This window comes from Glycine soja, chromosome 11 (genome assembly GCF_004193775.1).
Source record: "Glycine soja cultivar W05 chromosome 11, ASM419377v2, whole genome shotgun sequence".
In the NCBI taxonomy this organism is placed as follows: domain Eukaryota; kingdom Viridiplantae; phylum Streptophyta; class Magnoliopsida; order Fabales; family Fabaceae; genus Glycine; species Glycine soja.
In genome coordinates, this window is record NC_041012.1 from 37,510,495 (window position 1) to 37,530,799 (window position 20,305).

The 20,305-nt window shown below is 32.4% G+C and overlaps 2 protein-coding genes and 1 long non-coding RNA gene across 3 annotated transcripts; 1 reads left to right on the forward strand and 2 right to left on the reverse strand.

The window, feature by feature from the left end:
- The first annotated feature begins 394 nt into the window (after positions 1-394).
- LOC114375428 lies at positions 395-1,008 on the forward strand. Its single transcript, XR_003658763.1, has 2 exons — positions 395-662; positions 801-1,008. It is a non-coding gene; the product is annotated as an uncharacterized LOC114375428 (long non-coding RNA).
- Positions 1,009-2,117: 1,109 nt separating this feature from the next.
- LOC114373584 (putative disease resistance protein At3g14460) lies at positions 2,118-7,736 on the reverse strand. The gene is made up of 3 exons (XM_028331077.1): positions 4,080-7,736; positions 2,971-3,132; positions 2,118-2,539 (listed from the first exon to the last, which is right to left on the reverse strand). The coding sequence occupies exons 1-2, from the start codon at positions 7,627-7,629 to the stop codon at positions 3,128-3,130; spliced, it is 3,555 nt and encodes a 1,184-aa protein (XP_028186878.1). The 5' UTR covers positions 7,630-7,736; the 3' UTR covers positions 2,118-2,539; positions 2,971-3,127.
- A 2,444-nt stretch (positions 7,737-10,180) lies between these two features.
- Positions 10,181-10,859, reverse strand: LOC114373258 (putative disease resistance RPP13-like protein 1). Its single transcript, XM_028330763.1, has 2 exons — positions 10,589-10,859; positions 10,181-10,500 (listed from the first exon to the last, which is right to left on the reverse strand). The coding sequence occupies exons 1-2, from the start codon at positions 10,857-10,859 to the stop codon at positions 10,181-10,183; spliced, it is 591 nt and encodes a 196-aa protein (XP_028186564.1).
- Between the last annotated feature and the right edge of the window lie 9,446 nt (positions 10,860-20,305).

The following is a 20,305-nucleotide window of genomic DNA, read 5'->3' on the forward strand; positions in this document are numbered from 1 at the left end:
AAATAGTAATGCTTTGGCATGATTCTATTTTAGGATCATTGTATTTTTTAGTTAGAAAGTCTTAGAAGAAGAATCTTGGTTATGTTCCTCGAGTCTGATGAAATTCACATTTTTTTACTGCATCTACATTCGATTAGTTTGTATGTGCAGAATTGCATTGAGATTAAGTACAATCTTTCATTTTTAAATCACCGTAAGACTGGGGAATATTAGTGTTAAAATAGTTCTTATTATCATCCAATGTCATTCTTTAGTTATACTGTGATGTTTAAAAAAATAAAAAGATTAGGAAAATTATAACAAACATTTTTGCTAAAACAATCTTGATATGTTTTCTGAAATACATGGATCCCATTTCTTTTTGAAATACTGTCAAATATGGATTACGAATGATTTCATGTTCTCTTATTTTCATGTCATAATAGGCTGTCACTCGGGTAAAGCCCTACATGTGCACTATGCCACTGAGAATGGATGAGGGGTGGAATCAAATCCAGTTTAACCTGGCTGATTTCACCAAGAGAGCATATGGTACTAATTATGTGGAGACACTGCGAGTTCAGGTCCATGCAAACTGTCGCCTGAGAAGGATTTACTTCTCTGACCGCCTCTACTCTGAAGAGGAACTCCCTCCAGAGTTCAAATTGTACCTTCCAATGCAGGTTTGACTTTAGAGATGCCCTCATTTGGAAAACTAGTTCTTTTTATGTTTCTCTTTTATTGTAAAGTGTATGTTATGAGTCTGTCTCTGTTTTTTTTTTTTTTTGGTAAAATCTCACCTTGTGCTTATCATCATGCAGAAATCATGAAAAAATGGGAGTTTGGAGTTGTAGCCTGGAGAAATTGATGTGATTTTATATTCGTACTACATATAGTTCTACTAGTTGACTTTATTCTAAACTTTGTATCTATGTTGTGCTAGATTAATATTGCTCGTTCAAGTAACATTAAGTTGTGTAGGGTGTTCTGATGCTTGTCTCTAATATTGGAAGTTGACTTTGATGATGATTCATGTCTTTGTATGTTAGTTTCTAACCAAAGAAAGGATGATAGTGTTATAAATGCATTGTATTAATAATAGATATGCCTAATATCTGGTTATCTTAAGAATAAAAAAAATAAATTCAAATAGAATAAACATTGAACATAAGTGGGTAGCGGGAATCAATAACAAAATACAAAATACGCTCTTGTTTAACTTAATGTAATGTTTTTGCAAAGTTCTTATTTTGAGTTTTCCTTCATTAAAGAGAAGTTGGGATAAAAACAATTTTATGTTTTTAAAAAATTAAAGCTAATTATTACATTTTAAGAGTATAGAAGTGAAGAAAATAAAAATTAAAGACTATTTACAAACAAATTAAAAAAAAGTAAAATAGTTAATTTGGTGATTTTTGTTTAAACTTCAGCTACATGAAAGTTGCTGTTTTTTTATACTAACCATTTATGTAAAGGGCCAAAACAAAAAGAAATAATATAACAAGAGAGCCAAGGCAATGTATTGTGCACTTTCATCATTATTGCATCGTATACTTACTGCATTTTGTAATGGACTTTCCTGGATGCGATGGGAGGTGCAGCATGGAATGGTGGAAGTGCAGAAAATAAATGCCAAGAGACAATGATGTTTCTAAGTTCCACGGTGAAGGCTAAAAAAAATAGTGCTACAAAAGTTGAGATATAGTTAGTCATGTAGTATTGAGAATCAAAATGATTAAATGAAAGAAATATCAAGGATTTCAATTGACGTAAGATTAACGCATTAAGTTCGAGACTGCAAAGATAAAGAGTGATTTACTACATGCAGCCAATGGTGCTTTTGGTTTGATTCATTAACTAAATGACATCATGCAAATTAATGAAATGCATTTCTGTTTAGTTTTAAGTTTTAAACTTTTATGATGCAACAAATTAAATTGCTTATTGCTCGTGGAGCTCTAGTTAGATTTAATTTAGGGCCTAAAATCGCATTTAACAATTTCAAAGCTTTGCAATAAAAGAAAAATGAAATAAACACCTTTTTAGACGACAATTCTTTATAAAAAAAAACATTGGGAACAAAATTCATCTGTTAAATATCTTATCTGACAAATAATTCAGACGTCTACACCCATGAATAAAATTTGGGTTTAGAAAATAATTATAGAGTATTTACATGGATTCAGATAGCTGAAGAGAGCCCCAAAGAAGTTAGAAGTATCATGAATTCACGATCATTAGTTTTAGAAGAAAACAAATTTGAAATTTTAGAAATGTACTTGCATGATGTAAGCTCTGGAATTAATAAGTCAGTGAATTCCCGATAAAAGCAATGCCCATAATCCTGTTACAAATTTAGCTGTACATAAACTAATGCTTAAAACAATTTAGAATAAGCATGCATCTCCCAGGATAGCAAGTAGCTAATCTGCATCTCATTAACCACCTGCACTCAAGGACTTTCAAAGGCACCAGTAGGACATTGGTCATAGTGCAATGTATCTTTTCCATGGACAGAAGAAAATTTGAGTTTGACGACCTTCACCAATTTCCTAGTTTCCTGGTAATCAGCAAACATGACCAGTAAATAAAACAATGTATTTTGACAGAATTCAACTACAAGGTGGAGCACAATGATGTCCGAAATTGTTGCACGTAAAAAGGAATAGACAAAAGTAGTTAGTTTGTGAAACAAAGTGGATGCATACATATGCAAAAGTAAATCTTATTGTATTAATCTGTTAATTCTTGGGATATAACATCTATTAGACTTTTGTAGATTTTTACTCAAAGTCATCCCTGATCTGTGTAAGTTAAGCCATCCTCCCCCATTAATATTAGGTGTCACTTATGCTACAATTAGATGCTATCTAGAGAGTAAAAATGTAAAACATTTCCAATAAACAAGATTGCAGTATAGGGATGAGTAACTATATGTAACAAGTAACTATTCGATTAGAAACAAGTAACTATATGTACCAGAGTACATACCTTATTCAAAGCTAGAATATTTGGAGGCATTCAGTGGCTGGAATTTCTGATGATACTTTTGACGTACAAACTATTACTCTCCCAATATTGATTAATCTTCAAAGTACAAACCAATTTGGAAATCCTGTACTAACATAGCTCCTGGTTGACAGCTCTTTCAATCTGATATCATAAATGCATTTCAATAATTAGATGAGAAGAATGGACATTAGTAGATTTTAAGAATCTAAGATGAATAAAACAAAAGATAAAATGTTGCTTCATTTAAAATTCTTTATAGTTTCTTCGAAGTTAAGGAAACATTTGAAAACAGCAAGCTACACAATATGTTATTAGGTTAAATTATGCAGTGGGTTCCTAAATTATTTTGGAATTTTCAAGTAAGTCCCTAAACTAAAATAGTAGGTGTCTCTGGTTATTAATCTCGCAGATTGAAACTGCCAGAAAATGACAGTTTATGGTAATTTTAAAAATCTTAGGGACTCGATTTAAAAACTTACATGATCAGGGACCTAATTATTATTTTTTTAGTTTAAAAACCTATCAGAAAATTTTAAAATAAGATAAGGACCCACTGAATAATTTAACCATGTGATTAACAGAAAAACCGATATGTGGAAAAGTAACATGAGAACATCAAGCAAAAAAAGATGAGAAGAGACAGTAAATGAAGCCCAACCCACATCATAGGAAGCTCTGCAAAGCAAGACTGAGTTTTCAATGCATAGTATGATTTTTTAATGCCTTTTCATATTTAATATAAACAATATCATATTTCAAAAGCTACAAAGATACCGCCGAGAATTAGCACATGATGAATAGCCACAAAGTTATTATTTTAAAATTATCATTTTTTTATCTCTCTACCTATATTGACTCTCATTAATGTTTGTACAAAAAATAATTAAGTTAAAATATACAGAAAAAAATAATTAATACATCTAAAAATTAAAAAATAATCTTATAAAAAAAAGACAAATAAATTGTTATAAATAATCTTATAATTTGGATCTGAGGAAGTATTAGATATATATAAAAAAAAAAAAAAGCTGATGCGTTAAGAAGCATGTAGAAGTTTGACGATAATTCTTAAACATCAACATCATTACCATGTAACAACACGTGTTTAATGTGAGCAATCTTTGGCCAGTCTTCGCCTTCGGGTTCTCGGCAACGTTGTTTGAGCAACGGACAATTGTGAATTTTCAAAGTTGAAATGGATTTGGGCAGAGACTCCTCTGGTAAGCATTGGAGCCTGGGGCAGTCATAAAGAACCAATGTCTTGAGAGAGGAGAGGTGGCAGAGACCTTTGTAGTCCAGTCTTTTTAGATCTCCACACTTATAGATCCCTAGAGTAACAAGAGAGTGTGGCAGTACACCTTCGTCAGGAAAACACTCAACATCCACTTTTCCAATATCTAAGTATTCTAGAGAGTGATTGCCTCCCAAGGCACTTTTCAATAAGGACATAAGTTTGTAACTACCACCATAGAACCTCATATTTTTTAAATTTGATGGCAAACCTCCTTCGGGAAACATTTCAACTTTTGGACAATCATCTATGTGCAGCTGATAAAGAGATGGAAGGAGGACATGCATTCCTTCAGGCAATGATTCTAATTGGGGGCACTCTTCGATATCCAGAGTCTGGAGATGATTATGAGCCTGCCACTGTGAAATCCTCTGTAGATTAGGACACCTCCAGATATAAAGCCGCCTGAGAATTGGGAAGATATCTAGCGGAATGGTCGTTAGAGAGTCGCAGCCACCATTGATGTGCAACCTTACAAGGAAATCATAGCAACTGTGCATGGGAATATTGTTATTTGAACAAGAGTAATTGCGTCCAATCTCTTCCAGTAAGGTTGCCTCCACGTTGTGACCTTCAATGGTAAGCTCTTTCAAAGTTGTCGGATGATCAATTTGCAGCTTTCCACAGTCTCCTAGGGATAATTGATGAATATCAGGGGCACTGAGAGCAGAAGGTACAAGTTGTTCACACCCAGAGATCTTTAGATAATTTAAATGACATAGTTGCTCTGGCATGTGCCCTTTCAGCTTGGGACAATCCTCTATAGAAAGACGTTGAAGACGTGGAAAAGCACCTGTCACACCTTTACATTCCCATTCTTCCCATTCCTTCATATCGGAGAACTTCAAAGATTCCAAGGATGTAAATGAACAAGAGCTACTCCCGTAAAAATCAGCATTGATACTCACAATCCCATCAAGCCCTCCAACTGACAGCTCCTTCAGAAATGGCAAAAGTCCAAGGGGAGGCAAACATAGGAAATATTTACAGTTCGTCAAGGTTAAGGACACCACATTACATAATGAATTATCCGATAACCAACTAGGAAATTGAGTACCACCGTAGTATCGGATTGACAATTTCTCCAAATGTCTAGGAGGTTGCAGATTCTCTAGTACTTGTCTTTCTTTTATTGAATCATCAAGGTTCTGGCCCCGATTCCATCCTAACTTTAGATCCAGAAGATGAGTTTTATTTTTCAAATCTGCTGCCAATGCATCCAAGGGATTCACAATATTTTGCAGCTCCTCAATTGATAAGCTTCCATGAAGATTGAGTTCCCCTAGCTGTTGAAGACTGCAGTTGTCGATGCCCTTTCCAACGTAAAACGAACTCAACACCTGAAGATTCTTCAGTTTTCCAAAATGCATTGGCATCTTTCTCACTTTAGTGTGCATAAATTCAAGACAACGCAAATTGGTGAGTTTATGCAAATTTGAGGGTAGCTCCTTCAAAAAGAAACAATAATTCAGCTTCAAGACTTGCAAGTTACAGAGAAAACACGTTGAATCAGGTAGTTTTTTTATGGAAGTACCGGAAAGGTCTAACGAACGAAGATGCTTAAGATTGCCTACAGAGTCAGGCATCTCTTTAAGGTCACATTGAGACAAAGATAAAATGCGTAAGAACTTAAACTTCGAGAACAACTCATCTACTAGTTTCCTACCACCCCACTTTATAAATAGTAGAGGCTCAGTCATGGGCATAAATGTTCGTAGCCTTTGAGCATGATATAAACTCCCGTACCCATCAAAATATTGATCAAATTCAGTTACAAATGAAAAATGACGGACTTTTGATATGCTTTTTGGTTTATCAACTTGTAACCTGAAACAGATGTCCCCACAAACATATTTTGCCAAATCATTGAGAAGGTCATGCATGAAAAAACACTTTTCTATACTTGATCGTTGAAAGAATGACCTTGATAATAGATCATTGAAGTATTGTTCACCAATTTCTTCTTGAGGATTACTCTGTTGAGAGCATTGTACAAAATTTTCAGCCACCCATAACTGAATTAAGCTCTCCTTGTAAAACTCATGATCTTTGGGGAACAAGGCACAATAAGCGAAACATCTCTTGAGATGAGAAGGAAGATGGTAATAGCTCAACAATAAAGCAGGGATGATTTTACTGTCTTCTTTTGGTAACTCCCATATCTTGCTTTTCAGTACACCTTCCCATTGTGAAACAGATGGCTTTTTGTGTAAAAGACATCCAACTGTTTCTAAGGCTAGAGGCAACCCTTGGCACTTCTCAACTATCTTTACGCCAATCTCCTTCAGCTCTGCATTCAACTTAGGATAATCATCTTGGAATGCATGCTGAGCGAAAACTTGCCAGCTGTGATCTTCTTGTAATTGCTTTAGTTCATGTACTTTGTTTGACTGCATGGTTGAAGCAACATTGTTACTGCGAGTGGTGACAAGAATTTTACTTCCCTTAGCCCCATATTTAAGAGGTGTTTGTAAAGCCTTCCATTGGTCTCGATCTTCGTTCCAAACATCATCCAGAACGAGAAGATATTTATTCCCCGACAACTTTTCTTTCAATCTTCCATGAACCATTTCTAGGTCGTCTCCACTGTCATCTTTTGATTTAGTGATTTTGTTAAGAATTGTTTTGCTTAACATCAAAACATCAAAATCATCCGAAACACAGACCCAGACTTTGATGTTAAATTTAGCCTCCACTATCCTTGGGTTGTTATATACATGTTGGGCAAGCGTGGTCTTACCCATCCCACCCATCCCCACAATCGAAAGTATTGATAGCTTGTTATGATTATCTGTGTCAGAAGTCAGCCAATTAAGGATCATATCTTTGTCATCATCTCTGCCATAAAAAACACTTTCAACCACCAAAGATGTGGATGGCAATTTCTGGGACACTTTACTACCCGATCCTGATCCAACCCCAACACCACTAACATTATTCAAACCTAGATCATCCTTTTGGTCTAAAAGAGAATCTAGGTCATCAAGGACATCTATGATCCTTGATTCCAAATCGCATACCTTGCTAGCACTGGTCTGGGATTCAGCTTCCAACTCAGTTTTGGAGAATTCGCAGTCTATTTCATCCAACAGATCCTCGGTATCAAGCAACACGTCTCTGACGTCATCAAGCCATGCTTTCACATATGCATCGGTGAACTGCTTTTGTTCTGCATCATCAACCACAGCATTGACGGACACCAGCTTCCTCTTCAACTTTTTCAGCAGCCTCCCATCGAGCTTTCTTCCAAGAAAGTAATCCAAAACTTGATGAGAATCCAGCTTGTCAAACAGCACCTGAAGGACGGCACCAAAAAGAGCACCACCAAGGGTTTCTAGTACTGGCATGGTTGGAAAGAAAGTGGTTGAACCCAAAAGAAGAAAGGGTTGTGAAAATTGGAAGTAAGAAAGGGTAATGCAGATAGAGAAGGGTCAATAGTAAGAACAGGCAATGAAATATGTAGCAACTTTAGTGGTTTTAGTCAATTTGGGTGGCTAACTTAACAATAATTTGAGACATAACGTTAACGTGCCGACAAAATCGTGAAAGGAACCTATTGGACAACAGAACAAAGAAGAGCAAACTCTGTTCACTTTTATTAAAGACTCAGTTTTTTAAACAGTATATTATTATGAAACGAAATTTTGAACTATATTTTTAAAATTAAAATATTAATGTAAGTTATGCATGTCATGTCATGCGGGAACTATAGATATCAAATAGATTTAAATATGTTAGCGTTAATAAATATATGATTTTTATGTTTATTTTGTGTTACGTTTTTTAATAAAATAATAATTTTATTTTTGTTCTTTTGATATTTATTATTTTTAATAAGTTAGTAGATTTTATATATGTTTTTTATAAAAAAAATCATTTAATATTAATCCGGACTACAAAAAAATTGACTAATCTATTATGGAACAAAGATAAAGTTTGTTACTTAATCAGGAAATAAAATAAAATATTAATAATTAAAAATAAAATTATTAATTTAATTGAGAATCAACTTAAAACAAAAATTTATTTAAAAAATATACAAAAATTAAAAATTAAAAAATATATTTAAACCTATCAAACATCTTATATACATGTATATTTGTTTCATTTATGTACATCCTTACTTTACTTGTAATGAAAAAAAGTAAGCATTTTTAGTGCGTGAGTCAATTTCAATGACTAACTTATCAATAAATAAACTCAAGGAACCTAACATCTAACATGTATATCAGCCATGAGAGCGTGCCAGCTAACATAATTACAACATAATTATGGAATGCAGAGAAGACATTCACAAATATATAAATAATTAATAAGTAACTCTGATCAAGTGGATTGGTTCTGAAAGACGTTTGCAGAATCAAATATAAGATACGTATTTGGATTTCTTTGATTTATTGAGATCTTCTCATTAAGTTGACTTCACCAAATATTTAGGTAAATTTAGTGTGGTAAATCTATTTATAATATATAAATTTGATCAAACAATTGTACCATGATGAATTGTGACAATCATGATGAAATATGTATTAAATAACTAATAATTTGAAATTTAAATCTAAATAAAATGTTGTTACAATTTTTAATCTATACTTTTAAATTTCATTTAATTAACATTTATTATCCGTGATTAATTTGTGATTAATTATTATTAATTATTATTTAATTAGTAAAAAAAATAAAGGCAAACATTTGTTAGTATGATCATGTATTCAAAACATCAATGGAAAATATGAGTTCAAAATGATTGAAGAAATTATCAAATAAAAAATAAAGTAAAATCTAATAATAATAATAATGTACATTTAAAAATAGATGTTTTCAATACTTGTAAGGAACATATTGTAAAAAAAAAAATACTTGTACGGAACAAAAGTTGATTTATTTTCTGCATTATTATCTATGTCGAATAATTAGAGCCAACTATAACATTTTACATTATAATATTATCAAATATCAAAATTTTAAACTTATATATGTGATATCCAAGTATGTAGAATGACTATTAACATGATATGTAGCTAAATTACTGCAGACTAAGAAGAAGAGGGAGTATGAAAAAAAATAGGTAAGTGATTTACATAATTTACCTTTATAGTCCTTTAGTGAAGCTAAATCAGATAAATTGCTACAATACTTCTTGCATTTAATACACAAAACTTATCTCTTCTGTTATACAAATAATAATAAAAGTAATTTATCTATTAGGAAAAAGAAACAATTAAATCATCCATGCAACACCCGGTTTAAATCTAGTTAGTCAATTGCAAATTCCGTGACTAACTCATTCAGAAATAAACGCAAGGTATCTAGATCTAACATTGCACATATATTTAAGCCATGGCAACGTGTTTACTGACAATGATGAAAACAACAAATCAGACAACTCAACAAAGCATGGCAAACCCAGATCTAAATAAACAAATGACCCAGATTAATTTTTATTTTCGTTTCTATCCCTCCTTTTTTTCAGGTCCTCATATTTTTATATAATCTTTTTGCATCTGACATAGTCTATGTGATTCAATTATCATTGTAATCAGTCTATTTCTTTATTTCCAAGGGGATTGTGTTCAATCTGTCCATTATTCAGTCATTTTTATATTTGCAACCTCAAAGTTAATTCTGAGCCATAATTGTTTTTAACAAAAATAGTTTGAGTTATTTCTTTTAACAAGAATGGTTCCTAGCTAGTTGAGATTGATTTGGTAGTGTAAAACTGAAATGCATTTGGAACGCACACATTCAATTCAAACTTTCTGATTTGTCCTATCAACAACATAGCCATAAACCAGAGTCATTCATTATACAGGCTGTGTAGTCTTAACCATCCCGCCCATACCCATGATTGAAAGTGTTGATAGCTGGCTTCAATTGTAAGTGTCAGTTGTCATCAAATTAAGGATAATTTCTGTCATTATCTCTTCCATAAATGACAGTTTCAGTCACCAAAGATTTTGATGGCAATATCTGTGACACTTTACTACCTGATCCAACCCCAAGACCACTAGCCTCTTTCAAACCAAGATCACCCTTTTGGCTTGAGAGAAATTCAAGGTCAGCAAGGACTTGTTTCATCCTTGATTCAATTTTCATGTTAAATGAACTGAAAGATGTTTGGAAGAAACTCGATTCCTTGCAGGTACAGGTTTGAGATTCAGAATCATTCTCCACAGCCCATTTGTTGATTTCATAGTCTATTTCATCCAACAGATCCTCTGCATCAAACATAGCATCTGCTACGATTAGAGGACTAAGCTATACTATGCTAACTACACTAAAAGGTGATTCATAATTTTTCTCTACCTTTCTTCGTTGCATTCATTCTATTTATAGGTGTATCAGCATCTTTGACAGCAACAAGCCACTCTCTCACCCTTGGATCCCTGAACTGCTTTTGTTCTGCATCATCAGCCAGAGCATCAATGGACCGTAGCTTCACCTTCAACTTGTTCAGTAGCTTCTCATCGAGTTTTCTTCCACGAAAGTATTCCAAAACCTGACGAGAAACCAGCCTATCAAAAACAACCTGAAGGAAAGAAGAAAGAAGAGCACCACCAACAAATTCTGCTGCCATGGCCGGAGAGGGAATGACCAAATTATAGAATAGAGGATTGTGAAAATTGCAAGTGCAGCTTGGTTATGTGATATGTGAACGACTAACTTCCTTGTTCGACTCTCTTTATTGACTATTAAGCTACTTTTGGTGCAATATTCAACTTCGGTGCCTAACTGATCAATCTATTAATGGATAAATAGATAAATTGGTCCTCCAAGGTTTGCAGACAAATTGATCTTTAAAGATGAAAAATTTAAATTTATCATACTTTTTGTGCATTCAAACTGAATTTGTATTTTCCATATTTGGGGGACCAATTTATTATTGAATCGATATTGAAGATAAATTTAACTATTTACCCTCAATAATTAATCTATTTATAATCTATAATTTATGAGACAGAAAATATAAAATTGCCACCTCAGAAATTTAGAATACTAGAATTCTTCAAGTATAGCATTTTTGCTTGTGGGATACTTCTGTTATTTCACCTTTTTGCTTTTATTATTGAAAGAATTTCACCTTTTGCTATACCCTCTTTAAAACCTAATTAAATATCATCTCATCAGTTTGTAGACTCTCATCAAAATCTGTCCATATCATTCTCTAAACCATCTCTCTTTCTTCCTCCATCTTCACGGTTTCTCAATCCTCAATCAGCTCCATTGTTGCCAATCCATAACAAATTACTGCATGCAGCATCAACCAACAGTGATGACATAAGTAATTATAATAGAAAAATGCTAATAGCACACTCCTTTTGAACATACTCTCTTTCCAGCACTCCTCTCTTTTCTTTTCTTTTTTAATTTTTTGACACGGCCAACTTGGGATGTTAGAAATCACTTTTCTTAATGTCAGATGGAAAAATTGACTTGTAATTACAAATTAATGATGAATATATAACTGCTAATTAAGTATAAATTAAAATTATCAGTTGCTGATTACCAACTGTAACAACACTACAATTTAAAATCTCGTTATGACAATTGTAGGATTGCTTTTCATATTAAAATATAATCCAAACCTTAATTTCATTATTATTTTCTTTAATTTCATTAATGTTTTTTTAATTTCATTATTATTTTCCTTTGACACTTTCGACCGTAATTGAACCGATTTTAAGAAAATAATGTTAATAATTAAATAATACATTAAACAGTATTAAATAAATATAACATCATAATATTGTAACATTAAAAAATAAAACAAAATGTTATTTCTTAGATTGTTAACATTTAAAAGTACACATAAAAATCTAAATAAAAAATATCGATTAAAAAACTTATGTTTAAATTTTAATAAAATACAACAATATTTATTAACATTAACAAGTTTATATTTAGATTTAAAATAATAAATTATATAATGTAAAATTATAAGAAATCAGTATATAAAAAAATTAAATTATATCCATGTTTTAGAAGAAAAATTAATTGATAAAATAATTTATACGCACTTGTAATTCTTTCTGTTGTATGTACATTACTATTTGATTTATATTCATGTAATTATATGCATGTTATTTCCTCAATCCTATGATTTAATGTTATGAAACTGTATCATTTGAAGATTTAGAAACACTACAACTTTAACATTCTTCATCTTCTCTTATTGGATGTAAGCATCAAACACTACTCAAGAATATGACAAATAATATCTATCAATCATCTTAAATTCTCTTTTTTATTTTTTAATATTTTTTTTAAAAAATGTTAATCATTAAAAATAAATTTATATTAAAGTTTAAATTATTGATTATAAATAGAAAATATAATTTATATAATAATTTTTAATTATAATAAATGTAATTATACTATAATTTATACATTGAAATTTATTTATTATAAATTTAAGTTATAAATTTCTATTTCTTTTAACACAAATCTTGAATTTTAATTTAAAAATAAAGATAAAAATAATAGATGGAAAGAGATGAATGGTTAAAAAAATTAGAGTGGTAGATTGAAATAATCTAATTTTTAGTTTCTTAAATTATATTTTAAATTAAAAATATATTATTTGAAAGTAAAAAAATTATAAATTAAATTAAAATAAGACATCTGACTCAATAAAAAATAAATAATAATTCTAAAAAATTATTATGTAAATTTCCTAAAACCACTTTCCTTAATAATTGCTCAAAGCATTTGCCGAAAGGGGCACTCCACTCCTTCTTCTAGTAGTGGCAACAGAGCTTCTGCCTCTGTTATCAGTAACACGCAAGAAGAGGATGCACAACCATCTTCCAATTTTGTTGGAACATGTCCTTACATGTGCCCAGGATAACGAGATCTTATGCTCCGGCCGAAAGGAAAGTAAAATCTGGTCCGCCAAGGATCGATCTCGAATAATACCAGAAAGATTTACCTTAACTTCATCATATTAATCACTTGTGTCCAATCACTTGGTTAGATAAACATTCTAATAATAATATCTAATGTATGGAAATGAAATCAATTGATGAGAGACATGTTCACATACTTAGTGTCCGATTGTGCCTCGATCAGAATTATATCTGAAGTAGAATATCTGAGGGAAACCGAGTGAGAGTGGGATTGCTCTCAATGTAATAATTTTTTTGGCAGTTATTGTCAATTGAATTATGAGGTCAATGAAGAAAATATCATTAAATGGTTTCCTTTTGGGTGCTAAATCCTTTCTGATGTATACTGAAGATACTAGGTTAGTATATGAGGTAACAATGTTTGTGCTGGTGAAGCTAAGGCGGCAGAAAGAAAATGATGCAAACCGCAAAGGAATCGGTCAAGAGTGCTGATGTGAAGAAGCTGTTTTGTTTGATGATTATTGTGGTTCTGTTATTTTTTTTATAGGCAAATGTTAGTTTGTTAGAATGTTAGTTTTAGTAGTAGATTCGATTGAACCCGTGACCTTTCGCCTCTTCCCTTCTTCCTTAACCATCCAACCAACCTTATATCTTTTGGTTGTATTATTTTATATTTATATTGCATTGGTGTCTGGTGAAGTGATGCAGTTTTAAGGACACTTATTCACAAGGTTATGGTTGCGATTACTAATGTGGCTGAAAATTGTAAGTAAATGTGGCTCATGCAGTCCAATTGCGAAAGGGAAAAGGGACAGAAGGGAGTTGCATTTTGTTTTGTATCACTTGAGAACTGAGCTTTATCTCTGTTCATTTTCATAAAAGAAACAAAACCATTCTCTTTCTTTTCTCTATTTTCACTCTGGGTTCCTAACAATATGGAATGTAAATTTAGCGAAATGTAAATTAATCCCGGCTCAGAAGTGAAAATTGGAGATCATGTTGGTGTTACTTGAGATTGAAAGATGCTGCTCAAGCTTAAAGGAAAATTTTATGTCGCAACCATATGGTTACAAATGCTTTATTGTATTGATTTTTAACTGAGTATCACAGAGATGAAAATGCTGCAATTTTAAGAATGAAAATTTAAGAGTTTTAGTACTGTTCTTTTTCTATTTTCTCTTTCTATCTCCTTCTCTTTTCCTTGATGTGTTGAAACCCATTTAACTATTGGTTCCAAAAACAACCGTACCAAAATAGAACCTCTCACATCTGTATGTTCGCTGTGACAGTAAGGAGATTCAAGACTACTTAACTAATTAGATACTCGCCCTTTTTTTCTAGTCTTAATATTTTATTTCATCGTATTTTCTAAAATAATATTATAATGATTTTGGGTCTGTCTTTTTAATTTCTTGGAAGTTATGGCGTTTCTAAATTAAAACTAATATAATGATTTTGGTGGTGTCTGATAATTTTTCTCGGAAGTTGTGGCGTCAGTATGTAAGCTAGGTGCCTTTGAATTCGAAGAACTTATTTCGTTACAAATTGGATTTCTTAATGGTATACAAAAATGTCTCCTCACCAAAGGGTGATAGACTATATACACTGGGTCGAAGGCCAACCATTTTGAAATGTGGTCAAACAAATGTCCATAAAACATATACTTATTGTGTTTATTGAAAACATATAATTAAAATAATGCGATATTTTTATAAAAATTAATATTAATAAAAAGAAAATTATTCTCAAGTTGAATAAACCTTTAAGTGCCTTAGTTTTTTTTTAAAAAAAAATCGACTCTTTTTAAATTTTGATATAAAAGAATTCTAATTTTCAATCTTGAGTAGAGAATTGCATCAAGAAAACTAATTAATAACTTCTTTTGTATTTTTCATGATAGATGCTGTACTTTTTTCTTTTTTCTTTTTCTTTTTTGGTATTTCAAACGACCCATGAATGCCTTCGATTCGGATTCTTTGCAGTAGGAAGAAACGTGCATTCACGCAGTCGAACAATAAAAACTGTTTGATTAAGATCTGGCGGTTCATAAATCATTTCGATAAATTTAATTTAAATACACTTTTAAAATACCAACTGAAATCAGACAGTCCATATTTCGGATGGCATGACAGCAGAGAATTCAAATCCGAACTTCTTATAGTTTATTGACATGTTATAATTTGACATCACCAAATTTTCACATCTGATAATGTTAGCCTTGCACATATAAGCTTAGTTAGACATTATGGTTTGTTCAAAACTCTAAGTATGATTAGTAACTTCTTTAAAGATTAAATCGGGGTATTTGGAAGAATTTCAAAGGGACTTGACTTGGAGTGGTCTAAATTACTCCGAGTAAAAGTATTCCTTAAAAGATAATTGGTGTAATATATCAACCGTCCTAAAATACATAATTAATTGCATTAACTATCTATGTCACTGTGTAATTCCATTTTTGTTTGAAGTAAGTTAGACAACCCTAAACATGACAAACTCATTTGTTTAGTTAGCACTTACAATGGAGTTTTTATATCCGTTGCATGGTCAAATAATTATAATATAAAAGTATAGAGTGATATGATTTTTTTTTATTTGCAAATATTGAAAATGAATAGCGGAGAATGCTTAATTACTACTGTTCACATGGCTGCAATCTCAGCTATTGAAACTGCTTTGGTCAGGAACTGTCATTCCCTGTGGCTTGAGTGCTGTAAATAACCCTTCTCTTGTTTCTTGGAAGCTGAGAAGCAGATGGAACAAACTGTATTTTAAACTCTTCTCTCATTAGATTTAGAGCAAGCTACTCACATTTATAGGGAAGACAATCAATGTGCAGACCATATTGTCAATTTTTCTGTTCATAATTAATACACAATCTTTTTGGTGGAACTCTATTACTCCTTTTTGTTCTCAGCCTTAAGCCCGAAATGTAAAGTATTTTCCTTGACATGAGTATTGGTATAATTCCGCCATAATGTTTTGTTATTGGGATGTGCCTCCTTTTTTTTATATACTTGCCTTCCACTTTTCTAAAAAAAATGTTCATAAAGTTCCAATCACTGGATCAAATTAGCATATGTCACTAACACCAAAGATGTATTATACCTTCCCAATTCACAAGTTGCATTATAATGCATGTTTGTTTGTATATTTAATTTGGTGGTGGAAATTGGAATTAAATATTATTTTAATTTTTCCTAGCTTTCTCCTCGTTTTCTATTTTGAGAATTTGAGTAGCCTAGAATGACTGATGATGATAGCGAAGAAGACATTGAGAGGGAAGAGAAGTTCTATTTAGAAGAAAAACTTGACAGCAAGGAGAAAAATGCTCACGCAGAAGAGTCTGAGAAGTGAAAACATGTTTGAGAAAATAAAGGTAATTCATCATCCCAGCTTTAGATCCCTTTTAAAAGAATTTATTATTGCAAAATGCGTACATTGACATGAGGACCTTAATCTCTTTCGGGAAATCGAGATATGATATCTTTATGAGCTGTTACGAGTTTTTTTTTTTTTTTTTTGCTGAATTGCTTTGAAGTACCCTTTTTTTTTTGGTACATGCTTTGAAGTACTTTTGAACTTGTTCATAAAATAAATAGTAAAGATTAATATATATTTTTCATTCTGTGGTTGATATATCTGGATAGTGATAGTGTTATGGAGATGATTAAATTTTGGTCTGGGTCTTGGTTATCATGTTGGATGAAGGATTTGGGGTTCTCTTTGTAGGACTGGTATATATTGGCAATAAAATTCTTAAAATGTATGCAGCATTCTAAGGATGATATATAATGATTCATATAAGAGTTGGCTAATCAACTCACATAGTAGTAAGGATTGTTGATATATAACAGAGGATTGTTGGTATCTGGCCACTAATGGAAATCTAGGACATTTTCTTGGGAGAAGGTTACTGTTTTTTGAGTTGTATATTGTTGGCTTTTGTTATCAGGTCTGGAGAAAACAATTCATATCTATCTGAAAGGTTGAGGTACCCCTTGTACCTATATAAGCATATAATCTTTGTTGGCTGACCAAAAAAAACTGGATCAAATTAACATTCTTAATTTTTAAGTTTATTATGTTGTATATTTAATTTTATGCTGGAAATTGAAAATAAATATTATTTTAAATTTTCCTAAATTGCTCCTCGTTTTCAATATTGAGTAGCCTAAAATGACTGAGGATGATAGTGAAGAAGACAAGCAGAGGGAAGAAAAGTTCACCTTGAAAAAAAAAGAAGTTGAAGGGGAGGAAAAAGAAGGCTAATGTATAAGAATCTGAGAACATGTATGAGAAGATGCAGGTATTTTTTTCACCTGCATTGAACAGAGGATCTTCATCTCTTTTGGCAAATCGATATGTTATAAACAAATTACGTTTAGATTCCTGGAATTATTCTAATTCTATACCCTAGGTTTTCTTGGTGGTAAATGTATGCCTTGAACAGAGGATCTTCATCTTCATCATTGGACATAAATTTTAGTTGAAGTAATCAAAAGTTCAAAATGAGTCGGGGTTTTATATGCTTACAGTTGCCCTTATAATCCTCCTAATATAGTCAATCTGTGATTGGTATCTGCAGTTTTAATTTTGCAATTAATTCTTGTTTATAAGATTTATAAGTCATAAATAACCTAAAAATATATAAGAAAACTATGATTAAGAATTAAAAGGGGAAGTCTTTGAATGACTAAATGGAAAACAGTAGAGAAGCAGAGAGGAAGAAAAGAAGCGAGAAACTAGTGAGGATAAGGAAGTGAAGGAGAAATTCAAGAACAAGGAAAGGAGCTATGATCATCTAAGAGGAAGAAAGTAGGAGTTAATAAGTTAGGTTCCCAAGTTCCATACTCAACCTCATCGAAAAGAGGTGATAATTAACAACCTTAAAAACCCTTTTTTGATTGTTTGATAGCACCGTAATTAGGGCCTTAGGCTCTCCAGTAGTACCCCAAGGTATCCTCACAAGCTTCGGTCCTTTAAACCGGCTATGAGATTAATCTTTGGTCTGGAATTAGCCACAATTAAAGTTCTTTGCCCCTCCCCAAGAGTGTATTCTGCAGGGATAAAACTTAGCTTCTCTCCCACAAACTCAGCATGTGCTGCCAACTAAGGTACACTCATTGGGTCCTTAAAACCCCTTTGGTTAGGAATTAGGAGTGATTCATTGGTTTTTCTTTTGATTCCATTGAGCTATATATATTTGAACTTTTGCATGTTATTCCATCACGGATTTTGTATTCTCTGAGTTTTGAAGAATGCTATTTTGTATTAGTTCCCAAATAGAAAGGTACTCTTGAAACTAGCTTCTCTATCTGCGGTTTGACAGTCTAGTTATTCATACTTTGGTGTAAGGAGTAGCTCCAAATAGTTCAACCAGATTGAACTATACATGTATAATAATTAATAACCATTCTCCATTGGATATACTGAACAAGTATGCAAGTCAATCAAATCAGTTGTATCTTGTCTTGCCAAATATATCAACTTTAATCCAGTGCAAGGAACTTCCTGTTTGCTAATTTTTGTATCTCTTTTGAAAGTCTCCTTACATCACTCATAAAATTATCCTGGGTAAATGTATGTCAGATACACTGATTTAGATATGTGCAATCACTGAGCAAATAATTAGGCATGAAGACATAGGAAATATTGATTAATGGACATGAAATATAATTGTTAGCTAGATATTAGTAACTGACAAAGAAGTGAACCTTCACTGACTATTGTATGGGGCTAATTGCTGAGTTCTGTTAGTAGTAACTAATGGTTGAGAAGAGAGAAGACATTGACTCAAGCAGAGAACCAAAATCAATGATTCATATCCTTACTCCAAATTCAATGTATTGAACATTTTTAAATAAATGTCAAATATCATTTTAATTGCAAAAAGCTCAAGCTACAAGCAAACTAAGTATTCTATGTCTGTGCCTTAAAGTATGATGTCGTTAGGAGCACAACCTCTGAAGTATCCTTCAGAATATGATACCATTGGAGGAAATGTAGTAACACCTACACTGTGGTGTCTGGCAAGTATACTGGTATAATGACTAGGGCTCATTGGAGAAAAAATGCAAGAAGACAGAACAGAGAAAATGACATCATAGTAGATTAGGCTCCAAATGAGACAAAAATGGGAGCACAATGACCATGACTGTAGGGCAAAATAAACTAGCTCATACTCAGGCACTCAGCCTTTTGCCCATACACAATTTGTGAAGGAAAGAAGATAAGGTATGTTCTATGTAGTTCATAGTCAAGGTACAAACAAAATATAGACTATACAATAGGATTTACACATAGTTCTGGTAAAACAATCAAGAAATAATACGAGGAAATTGATACCCGCTTAGGCTGTTTCAAGTGATTGAGATGTAGATTGAATCATAGAAGCTGTTGTCGCCACAAGAGTTCAGTAACTGTAGAGCCTAGTGTGGTGTTCACTTCTGTAGATGACTTAGTCACAAAGGAGTGCTTCTTGCATGACCACTAAATGGGTTTGAGTACAGAGTAAACTATGTAAGCTGTGGTGGATTTCATATCAACGGAGTCCCAAGCCCAAATGCATGGATTGAACAGAGATGAAGTCCAAAGTCAATGGTTCCTTTAAGGTAGTGAAGAACCCATTTTGCAGCTTGCACATGTACCGAGAGAATTTGTTGGCAGAAAACACAATATTTGTCCAAGTAGTTGACAGAATCAACGAATTTTTGGTAGCCAAATTACAGGATGTGGAGAGTGGCTATGGACTTTGCATCAAACTGGAGTATAGTGATAGAAAGAAAAACCAGAGGCAGTGGGAATGATCTCGGTACCCCCAAGAAGCAAGCTGCAACACCATGGTCTTTTAAAGAGATTTATAGGCAAGATCTTAGTTTTCAGAATTGGGCCAGAAATAAAAGATAATCCACATACAGCAAAATATGCCAAAGTGTTACCACGATGATAGATAAATAAGAAACTATAAGCATGGAATGCTTGTTTCAAGCTTTATAAGGTTATGTGCAATTTACAAGCATGGTCAAGATACTACTGGTGTATCAACCCAGCTGGTTGATCATGTAAATGTCTTTTGTTCTTGAGTCATTATGGAAAGCATTATCTACGGCCATTTGGCACAATGACCATCCTTTAGAAGATGGCAAAGAAGATAATGAGCTATATAGTTTGCACCTTG

Coding starts and splice junctions, on each gene's coding strand:
- LOC114373584 (XM_028331077.1), bottom strand. CDS start 7,629: ATGCCAGTACTAGAAACCCTTGGTGGTGCTCTTTTTGGTGCCGTCCTT.
- LOC114373258 (XM_028330763.1), bottom strand. CDS start 10,859: ATGGCAGCAGAATTTGTTGGTGGTGCTCTTCTTTCTTCTTTCCTTCAG. Junction 10,501..10,588: donor AATGAATGCAACGAAGAAAG/GTAGAGAAAAAT, acceptor TGTTTGATGCAG/AGGATCTGTTGGATGAAATA.